This window comes from Mus musculus, chromosome 8, assembly GCF_000001635.26.
Source record: "Mus musculus strain C57BL/6J chromosome 8, GRCm38.p6 C57BL/6J".
Classification (NCBI taxonomy): Eukaryota; Metazoa; Chordata; class Mammalia; order Rodentia; family Muridae; genus Mus; species Mus musculus.
Window position 1 is genome coordinate 125835248 of NC_000074.6, and position 22500 is coordinate 125857747.

At 47.6% G+C, this 22500-nt stretch overlaps 1 protein-coding gene and 1 long non-coding RNA gene across 6 annotated transcripts in view; one reads left to right on the forward strand and one right to left on the reverse strand.

Annotated features, from left to right (window-relative positions):
- Pcnx2 (pecanex homolog 2) overlaps window positions 1-22500 on the reverse strand; it is a 146829-nt gene that overhangs the window by 83744 nt on the left and 40585 nt on the right. For all 5 annotated transcript variants that reach the window (XR_003947294.1, XM_011248395.3, XM_011248396.2 and 2 more), the window contains 5 exons: window positions 19943-20114; window positions 15773-15883; window positions 15036-15127; window positions 4337-4446; window positions 2690-2786 (listed from right to left, as the gene is read on the reverse strand). Coding sequence is in view for 4 of the 5 variants with exons in the window: in XM_011248395.3 (XP_011246697.1) it covers window positions 2690-2786; window positions 4337-4446; window positions 15036-15127; window positions 15773-15883; window positions 19943-20114 (582 nt within the window). In the remaining variant the exon portion in view is untranslated. The remainder of the gene's footprint in view (window positions 1-2689; window positions 2787-4336; window positions 4447-15035; window positions 15128-15772; window positions 15884-19942; window positions 20115-22500) is intronic.
- Gm46061 overlaps window positions 16740-22500 on the forward strand; it is a 6969-nt gene continuing 1208 nt past the window's right edge. The window contains exons 1-3 of the long non-coding RNA XR_003947616.1: window positions 16740-17749; window positions 17974-18065; window positions 18220-18381. This is a non-coding gene — a long non-coding RNA (predicted gene, 46061). The remainder of the gene's footprint in view (window positions 17750-17973; window positions 18066-18219; window positions 18382-22500) is intronic.

Here is a 22500-nt window from a genome sequence, read left to right on the forward strand (position 1 = left end):
GAGGGACAGGGAGAAACACAATCAGAGACAGAAGGCAGGTTTTTTGTTTCTGTTTTTTTTTTTTTTTTTTTTAACTTGCAGCAAAGGTTGGTTGGGTAAGCTAGCCTATGAGAGCAGATCTCATAATCCCATGGAAATATTATGATTAGACAGGAACTCCTCAGAGAGATAAGCACAGACAACCCACTATATCACCTAACATGTCACAATTTTCCAATGGACAAATCTTATATGAGAGCATGAAAGGGGGTGGGGGTGGGGGGGGGGGCAGTGAGAATTCAGTGGGAAGAGGTGTCTTCAGATAAACCTGATGACTCAGACTCAGTCCCTCGAATCCATGTAAAGGTGGCTATAGCCAACTCCACAGAGTTGTCCTCTGATCTCCATGGGCACACTGTGGACTACCTGCCCACTCTCCTCTGCCAGATAATAAATGTATAAACGATTTTCTTAAAAGACCACGAAGAGCAAAGAAAGCGACAGGTAACTCGTATCATCTGACTGAACTAATTCCTATCCTCTGACCACACTAAAGGCATGCTATCAGGGTCTGTCGGGCAAGTTTATCATCATATATATCGCCCTGTGCTTGCTAGGTCGATTTTTACTAGAATAAATGAGATAGTGGTGACAGATCTCCATTAGTCATGACATCAAGGAGGAATTAGGAGAGTTATATTCCCTCAGAACTCTATGGGGGTTGGGGAATAAGTCTTGTCCGAGGCCCCTTGTCCAACATTCGCAAGTAAGCTACACACGCTGCTTGAAAGGCCAATGTCCTCCTTCAGTTTGAGTGCTCAGCTTCACACTCCAGCAGTGTCTTCTCTGTCTTTCAGCTCCTGAGCTACCCTGCCTCACACTGAGGTGTCCTTACCCCACCCACCGTCGCCGCTGCACACTCAAGCATCCTCAGACACCACCCCAATTTCCTTTTTGTCACTGTGTTCAACACACGAACCAAAGCCACTTGGAGATGGGGATGGGGGCGGGGGTGAGGGTGGGGGATGGGGGTGGGGGTATCTGCTTACACTTCCAGCTCACTGTCTATCCTTGATGGAAGTCAAGGCAGAGACTCAAAGCAGAAGCCATCAAGGAACACTATGTATTGGCTCATGTAGGGAGTGAGGGGAAGCCCACAGCAGATAAACAATTGAGAGAATGTGTATTTTGACATGTACTCAGCCATGTCAATGACCCCCGAGGCCAACTGACCCATAGAAAATTATAAAAGCCATTACCCATTTGGGGCCAGGATCAAGAGGAATGGCCAACGCTTTCCTCAGAAGCCTCGAGTATCAGTGTTTAGGAATGATTGATCAGTGTGTACAGATAATGGCAACTGTGGCTTCCTGTATCCTGAGGCTTACAGACTGAGACTTCTCACCTGTAGAGCTCTCCTGCTGAGACTAGCTCCCTAGCCTGACATGCTGTACAAAACTACACACTGAGCTTCTGGGTTGCAGTAGTGGCATTACAGAGCCACCTGATGCCATTCATTGCATGTATGCCTGTGTCTCATTTCTTCAGTCCCTTCATGTCACTACCTATGGGACCTAAGCTGAGCAGGTCTCGGTAGGCTCATGCTTAGCTAGCTAGCTTCTATAGACCAGGCCTACCTGTCCAGTGAAAGGTGCTGCACACTGTAGGCTGGACCCTTCTGCATCAATTATCAAACAAATGAGCCCTCAAAAAGCTAAAAGTCAAACCGTGTTAGCTTTAGCACATAGGCCTGAACCTGAAATCCTGTGGGCTGCAACTCCCTGACACTCTCCTGAAATGGCACACAACAATTACATCACCTAAATTCAACAGGATGTACTGAACACTAGCTGTGTGTCCCGGCCTCTCTCTGTTTAGGCAAGGATAAATAAGACACAGTCCTGGCTGCAAGTAATTAGCATCAAGGGACCACTGAGTGCATCTGCTTTTTGCTTTTGTCTGTCCTTCATAAAACAGACAGAAGAGCATGAACCGTGGCTTCCACCCTTAGAATAGCAGCATCAATAGGCTGACGTAGCCAGCAGCTAGCATTGTACAGAATGTTAATGGTAGTCAATACTGAAGAGGCCACACCTGCTTTAAGTACACCTGCAAGTCCTCAGAGCCATTTTCCTGATGCACAGGAAACAGAATGGCTACTCTCTTCCTTCTTTTGTATCCTCTGTCCATTCTGGCCAAGATAGTTGCTCTTCTCTGCAACTACTGACGCTACAAAGTTCAAAGCCCAGGGACATGTAGCAAAGGGACTGTGCTGATACCAAGCTTGAATCCAAGCACCCAGGAAAGTGTGCTCTGAGCTCAGTGTGCCTGAGCTAGCAGAAGAACTATGCAGTAGATGTCAGGAATGTCGTCCTACTGTGCGTTTCTGAAATGAGACTTTATTTAGACAGACCTTATCTACTGTTTGGTACCAGTGATGGACAGAATTGATGAATGTACCTCCTGATGATACCCAAGCAGACTGCCACCACTGACCAGCTGGTCTGCAGGACAGCATCTATCTTAGAGATAATCTACAGACTGGGCCAGGAGAGGCAGCTCAGGTGTCCCGGGAGATAAGTCTGGATTGGACCCAGGGACCTCCTCCTGCCTTTCCAGACCCAGCTAGCTCACTGTATCCTGGCAACTTCATCCCTGCGGACAAGCAAGGTCCCCTATGACAGGCGGTCTTTCCGTGCTGAGGTCTTACCACTGAATCCTTCATCCTCTGAGGGAGAGGGTCTGTAGCTGACTCTTCCAGGTTCTGATGTAAACATTTAGGAAGCAATTTACACTGAATGAAGGACCTAAGATGGAAAAAAAAATACAGGTTGTTGTTCATAGACTACATGTCTCGGGCCATGTGATCCTTAGGTCTCACAACCACAAGGAGCAAAACCAAGCCCACTGCAAAACCAGAACACCCTCAGGAGATCATGATGATGTTTTAATTTTAAATTCGTGTGGTTGTGATTACTAGTGTGTGTGTGTGTGTGTGTGTGTGTGTGTGTGTGTGCGCGCGCGCGTGCGTGGGGGTGGGCACACACATGGGACTCTGAGGGAAACCCAGTGGAGCCAGTCTCCCTTTCAACCCTTATGTGAGTTCTGTGAATCACATTCAGGCTGCTCAAGCCAATTCCCAGCCGAGCACTCTCACTGACCCATGTTTCAGCTCTTAAATTTTATCCTGACAAAAGTGGCCAGGCACCCTAAGGGTCTCAGAACTGTGTCAGCATCAGGGGATCCCCTGTTTCCTCCAACCCGCTGAGCTACATCCTCACCAACATTACCAGCAGAAGGTAGCCATCCAGGCACACGCGTGACACTAAAAATCATGCTCAGCTTTCTGTCTGTTTCCCTATTTGTCTATGCTCTCACCGTAAGGTGTCTAATTGCCCAATATGTCGGCATCTGTAACTCCCACAGAATTATCTTAAGTTAAAAGGTTATATAAATTCAGTCAGACTTCAGGACATGTTGTTATCAATATCTGACACTCACTTTGACATTGTTCGGAGGATCTCCAGCCCCCATACACAGATCTATACTTCAGAGATTACAATCATTTAAGGACTTGACACAAATCTCACCATAAGGTTCAGGACACACTCAGGAGACCGTAAGGAGGTTTTAATTTCGAATTCATTTGGTTGTTATTACTTATGTGTGCATGGGGGTGGGCACACATATGAGACTCTGGCTGCACATGAAGAAATAAAGTAAAACAAAACCCCCTTTCAAGGCTGTGGGTCTGCTCTCCACAGGGTGACCTCCAGAGTAAGACAACAGTGGGGACTTCGTGCATCCAGCGAGGCCATTGTGACGATGGCTTTTCCTACAGTACAGCAAGAGAAGTCCACCCAGGGCTGCGGCACCCGGCTACCTGGGACCTTCACTGCAAACACAGAGCTCAAAGGCAGAATCTGGCCGGAAGTTTGCCCTCGAGTGTCAGTCCCTTCGGTTCTGCCCTGCATTTCTCTACTATTGTTTGCAGCCAGCTTGCTTAAAGTAAGCATCAAAGGGCAGATAGCACCATACAGCCAGGTCTGCTTCAGTGAGCAGCAGGAAGCGCACCCATAGCGTGGGAGAGAAAGAACCATGGGACGGGAGACCTCCAGAACTCAGGTAAAAATCCTCAGGTAAAAATGGTATCACACATTTATAATTCCAGTGCCAGAGAGGTGGAGCCCTGACTCTCGCTGGTCAGCAAGCTCCAGGCCAGTCTGAGACTCGTGTCTCAAAGGAAAATGGTGAACCACACCAGAGAGATGACATCCAAGGTTGACCTCTGGCCTCAATACTCACAGACATGTGGACATGCGTTTAAACACACAGGAAATACAGGACAGCTACTCACAGGAGCACGGAAGGATCACTGCTCTGCCGGCTCAGATGGTAGGACAGGGCGACCAGGAGGCCGCAGAAGGCCGAGAACAGTGCTGGGATGTGCTGTGTGCTCCATGGTTCCTGCAGAGAGACAGCAGGTGGCTTGAGAAGTGTGGTGACTTGCCTCCATCACAGAGTGGCCTTCATGAACAATAAAGAGCGTGTCTGCACTTAGAGCCCTCGGTTACAAACCACAAAAGGCGAGCACTGAGCAAGGGCCACAGTACTCCACTGGGATGAATGAGTGGTGTGTGCTGCCACCTGTATGTGCAGCACTGGGGAATTACGACAGCCACGATGCCATCAGTCATTGTCATAGTTGACCTTGTGGTTTGGTTTTGGTGTTTGAAACGGGGTCTCCTGAGGTACAGGCTGGCCTTGAACTCATGGTGAGATGGACTTCTGATGCTCCCACTTCTGTCTCTGACTGTTGAGATTCCAGGCAAGCACCACCACACTCAGTAGTGTGAAGTATGAGGTTGGAACCTTGGGGCTTTGTGCCCACAAGGTAAGCACTCTAGCAAATGACACTGTTACTTTCCTACAAGCCACTGACACTCTACTCAGAGAAGTTATGGTTGCCTGAAAAGATTCAGGAGACCCTCAACAAGGGGGAACCTGGCAGAGCCCCTTTATAGGAGAGAGTGAGGAGGATCATTAGACCCTGGCCTGAGATCAGCCACGACTTCCTATACTATCCTCCCAGCTATATGGAATTCTATCCCAGCTGTGTGTGATCTCAGAAGATGCTGTATGAATACAGAACACAGAAGGATGATTGCGGCCTCGATCGAGAAACCATCATCCGTGCCAGGATGGGAATCCTCTATGATGTGGCTGTATGGTGTTCCCCCGTTCTCCTGTAAGTAACCTGAATAAACTCTTTGGTTCACACAAACCAGGCGTGGGCATACTTGCTCCTTCCATCCGTGGTTGGTCTTATCTGCAGTGAGCAGACATTTGCCCGCATTTCCCCAGGAAAAGTTAGTACAACACTAAGCAACGGGATTTCTTCAGCCTTGTAATCCCACAACGCTGCCTGCCGCGTGTGTCTTGTTTATACTATGTTTCTAGATCTCACTAAGAGGCCGTGTCTGACCGTGATCTCAGATAAATGACATATAGCCATTTATCCATACACATAGCTATTTGACTAGTGTCTACCCTCCGCCAGGCTCATCCAAGGCAGGTATCCCGTCTTACTCCGGCTGTTCCCGATACCTTGTTCAAGGCTCTGCCATAAAACCATTTAATAAGCATGAAGAGGAACATTGCAGTGAGTCGGAGGAACTGGTCACTACCCCTCACATATACCTTAGAATTCAGACCAGAGGATAGAGGAGTGGTGCAGGATTTTCCCTGTCCAATCACATTAGGGCAGGAAAAGCATGTGATTGGACACAGAAAAAGACGGTGGAGCTAAGAGTGCGTCTCAGGGGAGGAGAAAGGAGAATGGAGGTGGATGCAAACCAGCGTGGCTTAAACCAGCCACAGTTATATTATCATAAGGTTAGAATATCTGGGATAAAGCTTCTATCATTATCAATTGGCTCTGCAATTATTGTATTGGCATCTTTTAAATTGTGATTTTATTGATACATAAACCTGATCGGGTAACTATAAGCTTTAAGAGTTTTAATTCTACCGGGTAATTGGGTGTTGTGATGGCTGACCGTGGAGTGCTTCGGGTGTTGCTTGGGAAAGGGTGGCTGCTGGAGAGTTGGCGGGCAGAGAGACCGGTGAGTGAGATCAGCCAACAGAAAGAAGCCCTGTGGCCCACCAATTGCCAACACTAGTGAAGGAACATGCTGGAGGAACGGTGTTGCTGGTTAGTTTCAACTATCAACCTGGCAGAACCTAGAATCACCCAGGAAGAGTCTTACTAATGAATGATCTACAATACACTGATCTGTGAACATGTCTGTAGGGAATTATCTTGATTGTTAATTGGTCTAGAAAGTAGCCCACCTCGGGTAGCACCATTCCCTAAGTTGGTTGGACCACGTGAGAGTGAGGAAAGCAGCTGAGTAACATGCAAGCAGAGACCTGGATGTTTATTCTTTCTGCTCCCAACTATGGCTGTGGCACTTTAAGTTCCCACCTTGACGTCCCCACCATAATGGACCTTACCCTGACTCGTCAGCCAGATAAGCCTTTTATTCCCTAAGCAGCTTTTGGTTAGTTTATTTTGTCACAGAAACAGAAGTGACAGTAGGACAGCCTGATTTAGGTATATATGAATACAGAGATGGCTGCCCTGTAGTGGTACAGATGGTGGTTGGAAGCTTGGACTCTGATTTTGTCTGTTAAAGAACAATAATCAACCAAGCAAGCAAGCAAGCAAACAAACAAGCAAACTAACTCCCCCTCTGCTGGCCTGTTACTCCCAGGAACAGCCAAGTGGGAACCTGGGTGAACTTATAAGAAGTCTCACTGTGGGTTTGTTAGAGTCATATCCGAAGAACCGTGGCTAAAACATCAGTCAGTAGCTTATACAAAACACGCAGTAGACGCTGGGTGTTACCAGGTGCATCCAAACTATAGGAAGGGAATATCACACCCTTGAGAAAGTCAGCTCGGCAGAGGGGATGGTGTCAGAGTTCTCTTGGGGGCAAGCAGGAACGGGGGCAGGGCTAGCGAGAATGCCATCAGATGGGACCTTGCTAGGAGGGGCTGCTGTTTCCCTAAGCCTCGCCGTCTGCACAGAGAGGCTGGTGAAGACTCACCTCTGACCTCAAGGCTATGTTTACATAAGGCCACACAAATGTGGCATTTTTCCAGAAATGCTTATCTGTGGGATTATGTCACTGTCTGCTCTGAGTTCCCAGATACTAGGTGCCAGCCGCCATTAGCTGACTGACACTGGGTATGTATTATCAGCTCCACATTGTCATTAATCAGCCCTTTGGGTGTCCTCAGTTCAGGTGTGAGCTTGCGTGTCAAGGCCTAATCTCAGACACTGCTCAGTTCCCTAGGAAAAGCCCTGCAGATATTCCCAGTTCCTGCTGATAGGGAAAGGCAGACCACAGGTCTCTTGGGGCTCGATCCTGGAATACTCTTCTCTTCACACATGCTTAACTTGGTGTGTGACAAGCAACACATGTGCACACTTGTTTCTCAGAAAGTAAGGACGGGAAGGCTGCTTGGCCACCGGCAGGAATTCATGTGCAGGGAGCCAACATTCCCCCAGTTCTGCCAGCTTCAGGCAAGATCATCTTAGAGTCATGGGGGTCTCAGAGCTGAGCGGGTCTTAGCCCCTCTGGATGCTTGTCATATAAGGATGCAGGAAGAGCACAGGAAGAGCACAAGGTACCTGCACAGGCAGAAGCCCCGTCATGAATTTGGGGCCAGCATGAGACTCTGCCTTAAAAAAATAAGAAAGGAAGAAGAATTTACATATATTATACTCACAGCCAGAAATACACACAGGCTCACAAATCCATGCCAGTTTCAGAGAGAGATAGAGAGGTCAGGATTTATTTGATTTCTTTAAAGATCCTGTGTGTGTGTGTGTGTGTGTGTGTGTGTGTGTGTGTGTGTGTGTGAGTGTGTGTGTGTGTGTGTGTGTGTGTGTGTGTGTGTGTGTGTACTAGGTGTGTTCAGTGACGGCCTAGGCCAGAAGAGGACACAGAGATGGAGTTACATGTAGGGAGTCACCCTGTGTGGGTGTGCTGGAAATGGAATTAGGGTCCCCTGGATGAGCAGCAGGTGCTCTTGACAGCTAAGCCTTCTCTGCACCCCCCAGGACATGAGGGCTTTAGCCCATCTATCACTCACGGATAATGAAGCATCCGCCACAGAATTGTTTGCTTCAAAACGAGCACCCGTAATTGCCTTGTGATGTGTCTCATGGGCCCCTAAATTGGAGAGAGTATGGATTGATGAGAGCCGGTTTCATAAAGCTCCCCCAGGTTTTGAAATATTTTTATGAGGCAGGAATAAAACCGTCTAATAGCCTGACAGTCCTGCTGCGTTTCACGTGTGCTGGGGGCCGGGGGTGGGGGGAGGCTTAGATGAGAGTGTGCAGGGCACTTCAGCTCACACAAAAGCACTCTAAAGAGGGGTGGTTTCAGCATTGTCTCCTGAGAAACTCGGGGCAGCTCTTAAGACGGAATTTATGGGCAGGCTGGCTAAGAGCCTGCGAATGAACGGAATATAAACTGGTCCAAGTCTCACCGCTGGGCTTTTCAGATCAGATTTAAATGTGCTCTGTTTGAAGAAATAAGTTTCTCATATCCCATCAAACGGGTGTTTCTGAGATCCACACCTCATGGACTCTGACTTAAGTCCTTTTCTGATTTTTTTTTTCCTTTTTATTTTCTGAAGCTCATCTAAAGAGAAACCAATGCAGTGAGACTCCGGAGACGGGGTCGGGTGCCACGTCCTTGAACTGTGTTGTGGGTACAGGTCTGAGTTTCTACTGTTTCCCAGGGCAGCTCCTGATTCCTGGTGGGGGTGCCAGTTCCTCCCACTGTGTTCAAAGCACATCAGACATTCGAGATTTGCCCAGTAGACAAACCAATGGGTGTGTTAACAAAGGTGGCAAGATATCCATCCATCACTAAGCCCAAGGAGACACTTATTTTACAGTGTGTTTCATTTGGAGGAAAATACCATACATTTATGAGTCAAAGTGATATTTTACTTTTAGGGGTAGATGTGTAAGAAAAATAGGATGGTTATATAATAAGGTGGGTCGTGTATCTCAGTTATTCAATCCTACCTAGATGGATAACTATATCAGTGCAAATGCACTGATCCACACATACTCAAACACACACTCGCGCACACACACACTCAGTCACATACACATATACTCACACACTCACCCGCATACCCACACAGTCACACACACATACACTCATGCACACACTCACACACACCCACAAACTTACCCTTACACTCACACTCATACTCACCCACCCATATACACACTCTCACACATACTCATACACTCACCTACCCCCACACTCACTTCACACTCTCACACATACCCACACACACACACTCTCCCTTGTGTGCACACTCTCACACTCAAACACACACTCTCACACACCTCACACACTCCCCCATACACTCATACTCATATATACTCTCACACTCTTTCACACACACTCACCCACACATACACATACTCACACACACTCTCACACATACTCACACACTCACCCACCCCCATACTCAAACTCACTCACACATACACACACGCACACACTCTGTCACACACTCAACCCCACGCACAGTCACACACACTCTCACACATAGTCACCCACATACCCACCCATACGCTCACTTGTGTACACACACTCAAACACACTCAAGCACACACTGGTGCATACACACACACTCACACATTCAGACAGGGGGTCCTTGAGGTTTGAGGGTTCTGAGCAGCTTCCTCCTTGGGAATGTGGGCAGCAGGGGCAGAGAAGGAAGATTCTGTAGATGTGTGAGCGTCTCCAACTGAATAACTGATCTAAACTAATGTGCAGTTTGAAAGGTTTGTCCACCTTAGAAGAACCTTTTAAAAGGACCATGGGAGTCTAAAGAAGAAAGAGTCACAGTGAAAGCCTGAAGGTGTGGTTTTGAGGAATCCAGTGCCCTCCTCAATGGCTCAGGAAAGAGCCACATGGCCAGTACCTAAGGGTGTCCTCAAAGGCGGAATGTGTCCCACAGGCCAGGCAGCCAAAAAAGAGGGACTGTAATCCTGTAGCAACATGAAACTGAATTCTACTGGCATACAGGGAGGACCTCATGCCTCTGCCGAAACCAGCGGTTACGTCACAATGATTTCAGCCCGCTGAGATGTCTAGCAGAGAACCCAAGTTGTGAAACTATGGTGCAGCAGCGCACACGTGCACCGATTCTGGGGCAGCTCATTACTCAGCAATAGGAAATGAACACGGGCGGCGCTGAGCATGCGTAGCCGATGTGAGCATGCGTAGTTGATGTGAGCATGCGTAGTTGATAGTTCTGGTGACGATAGCAGAGTAGGGTAAATATGACCAGCACATATTAGAAAATACACTAGGAAGGGCGCTCTGTCAGTTAGCACTTGTCTGGGTGTGACACCCCCCCCCCCCCCAGAGAATGTATAAAAGCCAAGCGTTTCCTTGAATGCCTATAATCCCAACACTGAGGAGGCAGAGGCAGGCAGATCCCTGGAGCTTACTGGCTGGCGAACCAGAAAGCACCAAGCCTAGCAATGCCTGTCTGGAAGTAGTAAATACAGCCTAAAGACACACCTGTGCTCCCTCTTTGGCTGTCAGGCTATAGGAAGGGTGGACTATAAGAAATTAGAATTTCCCCCGTGTATCTCCTGCTCGGAGAAGGAGGCTCAACGCTCAGAGGAAAAACTTGCCTCCTGAAAACAATTTATAGTGTGTCAGAAGCCTTACAAGAGAGGCTTGGAGCTGAGACAAGGGTGGGCAGGACCACCGACTCACGCTGGGACCCCCCCCCCAAAGATGGACTTGGGTTCCTTTGTTCCTCTTCTAACACACTCACATTGATCATTTAATTGTATTATTGAGGATTGGTAGTTGACCCTGGATTGTTAAGGTTCGGGCTGTGAGTTCCTAAGTCCAATAGCACCGATATCCTCATGAGGGCTTCACTGATTCATTGTAAAGGGGAGAAAAATCTGTGAATTTTGTATGAACCCCTGGGCGATCCACCACAGCATCCTGGGCTTTGGCTTCATTTTTGGAGTAGAGCGATTCTAGAATCATCTCTGCCCATTAAGGGATGGGATGCAAGGCAATGAGCAGACACTAACTAGGGAAATCCTTCTGGATTACGTGACGTTTCACGGATGGGCAGGTGTCTTATCTGACCAGGAATTGTCCTTCCAATGAGCAAGATGATTTTTACTTCCCAGGGGTAGGGAGGAGAGCTGAAGTCAGCACAGACCTTAGAATCTACTGAGGGGTTGCCAGTAGAACAGGTAAGGTGCACACCGTTACCCTCCCTCCCCACCAAATCATATTCTAGAACTATGGGTTTATTATAGATCTACAATTAGACTTTAAATCCTGAATATGGGAAATGCCGAAGTGCGGGCTACAGCTGGGGAGTGCTAGGGAGCGGGAGCGGGAGGGAGAGAAACCCTCCTGCAAGCCATTGTTAATGACGCTTGGGAAACATTAAATTATAAAAATGTGCTCCAGCCTCTGGGTCCTCTCACCAGCAATAAAGCAGAATTTCTTCGTAAAAGATAATAATAATAAAAAAAACCCAGCCATCTAGGTTTACCTAGACAAACAGAAATCCTGGCTAATTAACTGCTGAGCTGTTTCTCCAGGGAGCAAATATTCCAGTGGCTTCCGTGTGTGTCACTGTCATATATGTAAGTCATGGGGGGGGGGTCTGTTTTACGTGATTTGCAACCATCTCGGATGAGCCAAAGAGAATACGAGATTAAAAGAGGAATCGGATTTTCTTTCTCTAATTAATATTCCAGAGGGCAAAATCAACTTGTCCCCCCCCCCAATCTACTTCTCCCGAGTGATAACGAGGCCAGATATCAGGGCAAGGAAACAGAGGGGACACTTAAGAGAGAGGCACCCCACCCTGGGATCTGCTTTATGGTTCCTGCTGGCTGAAGTCAAAAAGCTTCACACAACAGATAAGATGGACATTGCCCACAGAGACAACACTCTTCTTACAAAAGACATCTAAACCATGGAGGCTAAAATCCCAGCACCTGGGAGGCAGAGGCAGGTAAATTTCTGAGTTCAAGGCCAGCCAGGTCTACAGAGTGAGTTCCAGGAGAGCGAGGGCTATACAGAGAAACCCTGTCTCCAAAAAACAAACAAACAAACAAAAAAACCCAAACCAAACCAAGTCACATGAACCAAGGTGACTCAGGCCCAGAGTGTTCAAGAGCCTGACTTTAACCCCTTCAGCTACCCCCTCTCATCCATAAACTCAATTAAGACCCTCCATACCATTAGAAAGGAAGATCTTTGAGAAACAAAGAAACCAGCTCATATATCAAAAGACAAATTGAAACTTTGTTTCCTTTGTAAACTCTGCTCACTCTTTGCACCTGGTTATAAATTATATCCTTTGGGCTAGGTAACTTCACAGGACTCCAATCACATTAGCCTTGGCTGAGGCCCCTGGGGAATCTCTCTCTTAAGAAGCCCAAGTTTATGTCTTAGGAGTACACTACAGTTTCCCTATGTCATTCTCCTTTTAAATGTTTCCCCTGTGCATACTGTCTCATCTCTCTGCTTAATAAACTGGGTAACGTCACATCACTCTGACATGCCCTGAAACTCTTTTCTTTCTCATTGTTGAGGACTAGGCGTCAGCTGCGTGGTGGTCCCTAAGGTGGGAATTTCCCAGGCTTCTTGCAGCTGTGCTGGGTTGCATCTCTCGGTTTCCATAGGCAACAGCAACAACAATAAATCAACGTAATAAAGCTCATACTGAGACCTATGTAGAGAGAGACATGGCCCCGGCCAGGCGGCTCACAGGCAGCCACGGCTCGTGAGGACCTATTCAGACTATCCATGTCAGCAGCACAGAGCAGGCACCACGGTGTAGAGAAAACGCCAGAAGGAAACCACATGGCCCCAGCTCTAGGGTGTGAAGTGTGAGCCATATTCTCGGTTATCAACTTGACTACAACTGGGATGAACTAAAACCCCAGTGGCTGGGTACACATGAGGGATTATTTTTTCCTTAATTAAATCATTTGAAGTGGGAAGAGCAACTTGATCTGGATCTTTTGAGATGGTAAGATCCACCTTTAATCTGGGCCGCAGCTTAATTCTGCGGAGAGCCTATAAAGGACACAAAGGAGGAAGCTTGCTCTCTGCCTGCTTGCTCTTGTTCTCACTAATGAGTCCATTCCTTTACTGCATGAAAGCCTACTTGTCTAGGATTGCAGAGTGTACTGAAGACTAGATGAGACATCAACCTCATGGACTGAAAAACAACCGGATTTTTGGACCTTCCATGAGTAGCCAGCCATTGTTGGACGAGCTGGACCATAGCCTGTAAGCCATTCTAATAAATCCCATATATGTGTGATATGTGTGTTTGTGCATGTGCATGTATGTATATATGTACATGTGTGTATATGTATATGTGTGTATGTGTGTATGTATATATGTATATGTGTAAATGCATATATGTATTTGCATGTGTATGTGTGTGTGTGCACTTGCACACATGTGAATGAGACACAGAGGGATTCATCCTATTAGTTTGTTCCTCTAGAAAACCCTGATCAATACATTCAGTGTTTGTGGAAGATGGACGTGTTTCCCTCTCTTCCCAGGACCCTCCTGTGAATTCACTAACCACATTCAGTCAGTTCACAGCATTTAATAGGCACCACGTCTTAAAGCAGAGAGTCGACGTGGGACCACTTGAAGTCAGCGCTCCCAGATGAGGAGAAATGCAAATTGCTGTATGGGGTTTATTTTTTTTTTAAACCAAAAGGTATTTAAAACACCAACCAACCAGGGCCATTAATATTTTGTTACTGTTTGTCACTCATTCATTCTGTACTATGCAACAGGAGCCAGTTCTTCCTCCATGAAACAGACTTCCCTGAGTACCTCTGTCCCCCTGTCAGAAGCCTGCCTCAACATTGGAAACCTCAGAGCTGGAAAACGTTTGGTCACAACCCAGAGAAGGCAGTGAGCTTGCAGAAGGACTTTCTACATGGTCCCTGGATCCTGTTTCTGCTCCTGCAGGCAGCGACTCAAGGCTGTTTCTCCTTCTCTCACTTCCTCCTATTCCCAAACAAGCCAGTGTTTCTATTCTTGACTTTGTTCCATTTGGACGATGCTAACTGACTCCCTCTCATTTAGAAGGATCTAGACTGCTTTGTCCTGTGCCCGATTCATCCACCAGAGATACAAACTTACTCAGAGCCTTACAAATACACCAAATGACCCACAGCCACACTGTGTGTGCATGCATGACTGGGCCATATGTGAGCCATAGTTACATAGCCACACTGTGTGCACATGTGTGATTAGGACATATGTGTGCCACAATTACACAGCTACGTTGTGTGCACATGAATGACTGGGCCTTATGTGTGCAACAGTTATACAGCCACACTGTGTGCGCATGCTTGATAAGGACATAAGTGTGCAACAGTTACATGGCTATATTATGTGTACATGCACAACTGGGCCATATGTGTGCAACTGTTACACTTACGACAGAGCTTTCTGGGCTTCCAGCATCTGATCTAGTCTCCTTGTCTTCTCTGGTTCCTTGGCCACACCCCAGGCTTTGTTCTTTTTGGCCTGAGGAACTCTGAGGTCCATGTATGGTCTAAAATCTGGATCAGTGTGGCTGCCCCATTCCATCCCATTTCCTATTTGGAATCCCCACCCTATTTGGGGTGCTACTTAAGACAAAAGAGGAACACATGAGTTGTATCACTCCCCACCAAGCAGAAGTCCTTTTGGTGTCCCTGGCCATTTCAGGGACATCGTAGACAACAAGGGAGGTGAGGCTTACATCATAGGACAAGCCAGGCACTGACTTTGAGGACGAATCTCCAAATTCAGCTAGGCCCTGTCACTCCATCCAAGCCGCTAATATCCCTCTCTGTTTACAGTCGAAAAAGAACTGATTAAAACAACACACTGATTGGCACAAGCCACAGTGCCCTCCACGGTGGTCTACATGCTTACCTTCACAGCACTGAAGCAGAAAGCATGGAGCAGGGCTGCTGCCAGGACACTCCGGCCCACGCTGTACACAGCCGATGTGATCCCAGAAACAGCTGGAACACAAACACCATCACAGCTTACTGGATGAGCCCTTCTCAAAACCAGCAGAGGTGGAAGCGGAGAGAGGGCCATGGCTTTCAATATACATTGCCTGTCTATGGGATCCATCCAAAGACACAGGCCACTGCTAGTATAGGAAAGATTGTAACCAACTATCCATGGAATAATAGCATCAAGGATCAGCCCTGAGTGCCACACCCAGGGGGTGCTGGGGTCTTGTGTGTTTTGGGGGTAAGATTTTCAAAGCTCATAGGTGCTCCCACAACACAAATCCCCAATACTACAGGCACAGCTGCATATTGACCCATTCCCCCAATGATACATGCACCTACTTAAATGCCCATGTGCATGCATGTGTGCATGTGTGTGTTTGTGTGCACACACACAGACACACACACATCTAAAGAATTGTTTCAAGGGCCTCACTCCAAATCAAGAGAAACCATCCCCTTCCTTTCCTGAGTGGACTACTCTGACTCTATAAAACAGACTCAACAGGAAATCCAAGTTAAAGTGGGTTTGAACCTCAAGACAAAGCAAACCTTCCAGCGGGACCCTATCCTCTGTCCCTAGAACCAACCACCAGACTTTGTCCAAACCTGAAACCCTTCCCAGGAGGTGCAGGCGCCAAGACTCACCAGAACCTCCAAAGAGCAGCATGTCGATTTGTTCCAGAAGGTACGTACAGAAGGTGTTGATCTGTGGGAAGAGCCCGAGGAGGGAGATAGCAGGGAAGCAACACAAAAATACTGGAAATGAACAGAGAAACAGCAGTGAGCTAAGGGCGGGGCAATCATGGCCGCATTGTGGGCGGGGCAATCATTGCCACATTGCGGCTACAACACTGCCTTCTCTTTCAGATTTTCTATCCCATCCAGGCTAACTGAAACAACCCGGCTCCTCTCTCTCAGCTGAGAGAAAAAAAAAAAAAAAAAAAAAAAAAGCAAGTGCATTATTCAGGGCTGGTTGCACAGAAGGCTCAGGACCTAAGGAAGAGCTGATATGTGGTGAGGGAGGGGGAGGGAGGTGCACAGCCTGCAGCTCAGGACAGAATCAGAACTGAGGAGATGAGAGGAATTAGAAGACGGGGAACGTTCCAGAAAGGTGTGCAAACAAGAGTGTAAACTGAAGTTTGCAAAGGTAAAAAGGAAAGTCACACTTGTGTTAAAGATCCACATAACCAAAACTAGGACTTTCTGACCATGGAGACTTGGGACGTTGCAGAGCCAGGACCACACTGCCCTGGTCTAGTTTTAACCCCCAACTAAGATTGGTTCATTGTGCACCCACCCTCTTTTTTATTAAATCAAACCTTCAAAATACATTCTTGGCAGTTCCCTAATGTCCACCAACCCCAACGCCATGAATGCCATCAGGTAACATGGGAAACCTATAGCAGTTTGCTGCAGTTTGCTGCAACTTGTCTGCCTGGGGTCCTCACCCACATAAACGGTTAAAACAAAACAAAACAAAAAAAATCAAAAAACTATGCAGGTAGCTCCTGAGGACCTGATTCTTGCTTTAGCTTTTGCAAAGAAAGGAAACTCACACAACTGTTAATTTAAACCACAACTTTCCTCGGAAGGAATGAGCCAGATAGGAGTCACTATGGGTCATGAACAGATATGTAGGTTGGCCCAAGGTTTTGTTGTGAAAGCAGCTCCGTGAGATTAGTTATGCTGACCACACTGTGTGTGCATGTGTGTGTCTGTGTGGGGGTGGGCTGTGCATGTGTATGTAAGGTACATGTGCATGCATGTGGAGGCCAGAGATTGATCTCAAGTATAATCCTTCAGGAGTCACCTTGTCTTGTCTGTTGACACTGGGTCTCTCATTAACCTAGGACCAGCCTAGTTGGTGAGGTTCAAGCCAGCCACACTCCCTGGAGTCTCATGCTGCAGTTCCCACCACGGGTGTGCCCTGCCTTTTCTGAGACTGGATGCTGGATCCCTGGACACGAAGGAGACAACAGTAGTGTCTGTCTCCTGGTGAAGAGGCTCCACAAGGCAGTGACCTTGAGTCACCCTTGCCTCTCCTACAAAGTCAGAAAACCTTCTGTGCACGTCTCTTCTGCTCCCACCTCTTCTGGTTTATTCTTAGAGATTCAGCCCTCTCGCGCCCTGTGCTGATCAGCGCGTTTAACCTTCTCCCTCCTCACAGATTTCTAAGCTTCTGGTTTTCCTTTTATCCGAGCCACAGATATCATCTCGTCAGCTCGCTGGGCCATTTGTCACCATTTTTACCTGTCACTGTTGAGGAGCAGACAGTAACTATTAGGAAGTTCTAGGTATTTCACGAGGATGTTAAGAAAGCCACATTCCCCTTCTCTCCCATACCATGAAGGGATCGACTCGGAAAAAACCAAAAGGGCAAAGTCCAGTAGCACATTTGGAGGCACGGGTCGCTGCTAAACGAACACCTCAGGCTTCAAGCAAGCACAGCCCTCTTCCATTTCAAGGCCTGATAAAGTCTCTGGTTTTCCAGCCTGGTCTACAGAGTGAGTTCCAGGACAGCCAGGGCTACACAGAGAAACCCTGTCTCGAAAAACAAAAAACAACAAACAAAAAAGTGCCGTACACCAGGAACTCGGGGCGCTGTCTTTTTGTAGTAGCAAAGTAAGAAGTGAGGGTGTGCTGAACCCACACATAAAACCAATCTGTAAATGAGTTGTGTCAGCCTTTGCCTCTCTCAAGGCTTCCTTCCTTCCCCAGCTTCTCCTTTCATTCCTTTCCCCCCTCCTCTGTCTCCCTTTTACTCTGTTTTCTTTCTTTCTTTTTTTTTTTAAAGATAGGAACTCAAGTAACTCGGACTGATCTCTAACTTTCTATCTCACCAACAGCAGCTTTGAACTCCTGATCCTCCTGTGTCTACCTGCCAAGTGTTGGGACCACAGGTCTGTGCAGTCGCACCCAGCATCTTCAGGGACCACAGGTCTGTGCCATTGCTCCCAGCACCTGCAAATTTTGTTCTATGGTATCTGTAAAATGTTCTTTTAAATGAAGCCAGCTCTGAGGGCCAAGGGAGCTGTCTCTGATTTATGGGTGGGAAGCACTCCAAAGCCTCATTTACCCATTAACTTCTGCAGTGCTTCCTGACCACCTTCGTGCTCCTCCGTCACTCTGCCCTGCCAAGGCTTATCTGGTGCCTGTAGTCTCCAGGCACGAACAGAGCACAGTGGTGAGAGGTCTGCTTTATCCACAGCAAGCAGACAAGCTGGCCAAGGAGACATGAATCAAACACAATGGAGGTACAGTATTGTCACACAGGTCGGGTGCTGGGAGGTAAGGGTGGTCAGATGATGGAAGATAAGACCCGGGAATATGGGCCACTGAGAAGAATTCGGTCAAGCACTCTAGATACTGTAGAACGCTTCAGAACCCACAAGGAAGAGAGGAAGAGAGGTCAAACCAATGGGGGCTCTAGTTAGCCAACACATCCTTGTCCTTTTAGGAGATGGAACTAAAATCACTGTCCACACAGTGATCTGGGGGAAACGTAGCCAAGAGGCAGACATGGGGAATACGGTGGTACAGCAAGGGGAAGGCAGCCATTTGGGCAGAGAAATCTCCTCACATCCTATTACATACATGCACCACCTGTGGGCCCTTTTCTATGATCCCTCATTAACTCACAAACTACTGAGTTATAAGGTGGGCCACTTTTTGCCCTCCCTCTTCCAGCATGACCTTACTCACTTAGTAAGGTGTGATAATTATTGTGGTCACCTTGGCAGGCTCTGGACTTACCTGGACAAGCCTCCAGGTATAGCGGAGGGAGGTATGTATCCTCTGGGCTTGTCTGTGAGGGGCTATGTTGATTAGGTGAATCTCGGTGGGAAGACCTATTCCATGGGGTGGGGTCTCAGACTGTGACCTCTCACCATGGATGTGCAGTACCTTTGGATGCAAGCCAAAACCAATCCTTTCTCCCTTAAAAGGCTTCTGTCAAGGTACTTTATCACAATGATAACAACAGAGACAGAGAGACAGAAAGAGAATGAGAAAGAGAGAGAGAGAGAGAGAGAGAGAATGAAAGAGAGAGAGAGAAGAAACAGAACAGAGACCCAAGCATCTGGCCAGCTGGCTCTAAGGTTGGAGACCTTACCTATGCAGTTAACACGTGGCTCATCTGAATGGAACACTGAATGGCGAGTGCTGCTCGGGTTTTAAGCCAAGCCATGCGTAGCAGCACAAACTGGAAATGACCAGAGCTGAGACTGGTGCCCATTCATGCATGAGAGGCCTGAGGCTGCTGCCCTATGGCCAGCTCACCCCAACGGGTATCCCTGCCAGCTTCAGTGCTACAGGGGTACAGCTTCCTGGTTTTCAATATCAACGTCCTTTCACAGAACCCCATTGTTAGGGGCTGGAGAGACGGCCTGGTAGGTGAGGTGCTAGCCTTGAAACCATGAGGAGGTGATTCAGGGGTTATGGAGGTGGAGGTGGCTCTATGTTAGTGAGAAACTCTGTCTCAAAACACCAAGGTAGACAGTACCTGAAGAATGACAGCTGAGTTGTCAACCTATGCTCTTTCTCTCCTTCCTCCCTCCCTCCCTCCTTCCTTCTCTCCCTCCTAATCCCTGCCCCCCCCCACACACACACACACTACCACCTTTGTTATATTGAGCTCAGAGTCTTCTACAGACACAAGCCAAGAGGAAAATACTAAACACTTACACTTTAGTAATACTAAATACTTCACAGCAATAATCATGTGTGCTGGCTTTTTGCAGTAGGGATGCAAAAGATAAAGGGGAGACATATCTTCCCTTCCCAAGACTCCTCCCCATAACCCCCAAACTCACTCACCTATTAAGTGGTCCCTGACTGCTTGCAGGGTCTCTGGTGTAAAGAGCTTCAGGCCATACACGACATAGCTGGGAGGGTGTTTGGCTTTGGCCCCTGCATCAAGAAGCAAAATAAGGCTGCACAGCATACAGAAATAGATGGGTCTGCTATAGGCGATGATTTGGTTGTGACCCTGGAAAACAGATGCAATTTCCAAGTTGTACCTTTTGTTTTGACTCCATGACACCACATGATACAACTGACGCCACCCCCCAACACCCATGGCCACCCTCAAAATACACAGTAAAGGGGGAGACAAATAAACAGATGTATAGACAGTGCTTGGTGTTTATTTTGCCAAGCCAGACTGAGAAGGTCAAAGAGAATGTCGCACTTCCAAGTCCAACAAAATTTACCTAGAATTTTCACTCCCACTCAGAGAAAATCTGTCTGATTCAGTGATTTCCTGGGGGAGGGGCAGCCTTCCCTTTTCCTTGCTTCTTTCAGGTGCCAGACTCCTTGAGACCTTTGTTTGTTATGTGCATCTAACTTAGGTTCCCCATCAACAGGAAACAGCATTATGATTGGGGCTTCAACTCCCTGGTGTCAGGAAGCAGGGGACCAAGGAGAGAGATGTCTGGTCCTCCAGGTGCAGGTGTCAACGTGGCAGAGAGAACAGTTGGCTGAAACAGCGAGCCATCACTGTGACTAGTCATGGGCATAACTGTTCATCTGAGGGGAACCAGACCCTGCGCAGGTCCCATCCTTCTCACCAAGGTAGCAGGAGAGACCTGATGCCACGGAGCTGTCTTCTGACCTCCATACATGTACCACGCACACACAGACACACATACACACACACACACACACACACACACACACACACACACACACACAGACACACACACACACACACACACACACACAGGAACACATGATGTACACGTGTACAATGATAATAAAACTTTAAATTATTTTTAAATGAGGAGGTAGGGTATTATGTCACAGGCTTTCCAGAGCAAAAAACCAGCAAAGCCACAGCATCTTTGAAATCAATCCACAACTCATAAGATCTGAGAGGCCAACAACAGTGGACCGGGTGGGCGCGCTTTGCAATTTATGAGTCAACTTGTGTGCACCAAGCAGTGGCAGAGTGGCATGGTCTCAGACAGGTGTTCTCAGTCACTGCCTCCAATGTGCTATATTTAGAGGTTTAAATTGCCACCGCTTCCAAAATAGAAACAATCCTGTCCTGAGACCATCTTTCAACAGGACAATACCAGCATCTGTCACAGAGACTGGCTGCCTCTGGTTCTGAGGCCAGGCTCAGTCTTTTAAAAAAAAAAAATGGTTGTACTAATAGGGAATTTTCTTCAGCATCCAAGTAGGTCATGGATAAATAAGCACAGGAGAACACTTCCTTTGCATTAAAAAATAATAAGACTAAAGCCAGAATGAAGTCTAAACAGCCTTACTAAGTAAACTTGGCAAAATCAATTAACTGGTATAAATAACTGTGGGGCGTATCAATACACAATACACGTGCAGGGGAGATATTTTCTCAGACTGACAAGGATTAGCAGGTCACATTTGTTCTGGCTCGCTCTTTTATCAAAAGGCTGGTCGGCTCAGAGTGTGAAATGTTTGCTTTTTCGAGCCTAAGTCAGTTGCAAGTCCCAGAACCAACGCTGGGAAGTGACTACATTCCTGGTGTTGGGAAGGTGGAGGCAGGCAGGTCCCTGGGGCTTACTGGCAAGCTCCAGGGCAGTGAGAAACTGTACCTCAACTCACCCACCTCCCACAGCCGAAGTGGTCCAGTCCTCAGGCCTATATGCATGTGTGTACGCGAGTGCACATACACATACAGATACATGCATTAAAATTTATTATCTACCAACAGGCCATCTCTGGCCTCAACCAATATGAAAAGCCCTCAACCATCTTTTGGAAGCTTTATCAGCGATACGAACGTGTCCTCCACATTGATAATTTATGAAACCAAACCTGGGGTCCTACAGTGGGCTAGCCCCGGCTACTGTGGCCATGCCTCCTGTGTTTGGGGTCCCAGAGCCATATGTGGGGCACTGCTCATTCACAGTACAAAAGCCACTCTATCGTCCCCGGATCCCCAGAATTCTCACTAATGAAATTCTGTACTCCCACACTGCTGAGTGTCCGTCTGCACTGGCCACTCCAAAGGTGTCTACCCCTCCCCTACAAGGGTTGATTTTTAACTTTTTGATAATTTTTTTTTTGCTTGCTCCACCAGGTGAGGTCTAACCAGTCTCTTAACAAGCCATTCAGCTTCCCCAGTGTGGTTTATAAGCACAATTCCCACAGTGTGTCACATGGCTGGGGGCATCCTCGAGGCTACTGTCTGAATGCTGACCTCGTGTGCATGTGTGTTTCCCATCAGACCTGCCCCATCAGCCCTGCAGCAGACTGTTCACAAAGCAGCTTGGAAGATCCGGAAAGAAATGAGAAGCCCGCAGGGAAGCCTGCCATTGGGGGGTGGGGGGAGGGGGAGGGCTGAGTGACCAGCCACCTGCGCACATTTTACACGCAAGGTAGCTCATGAA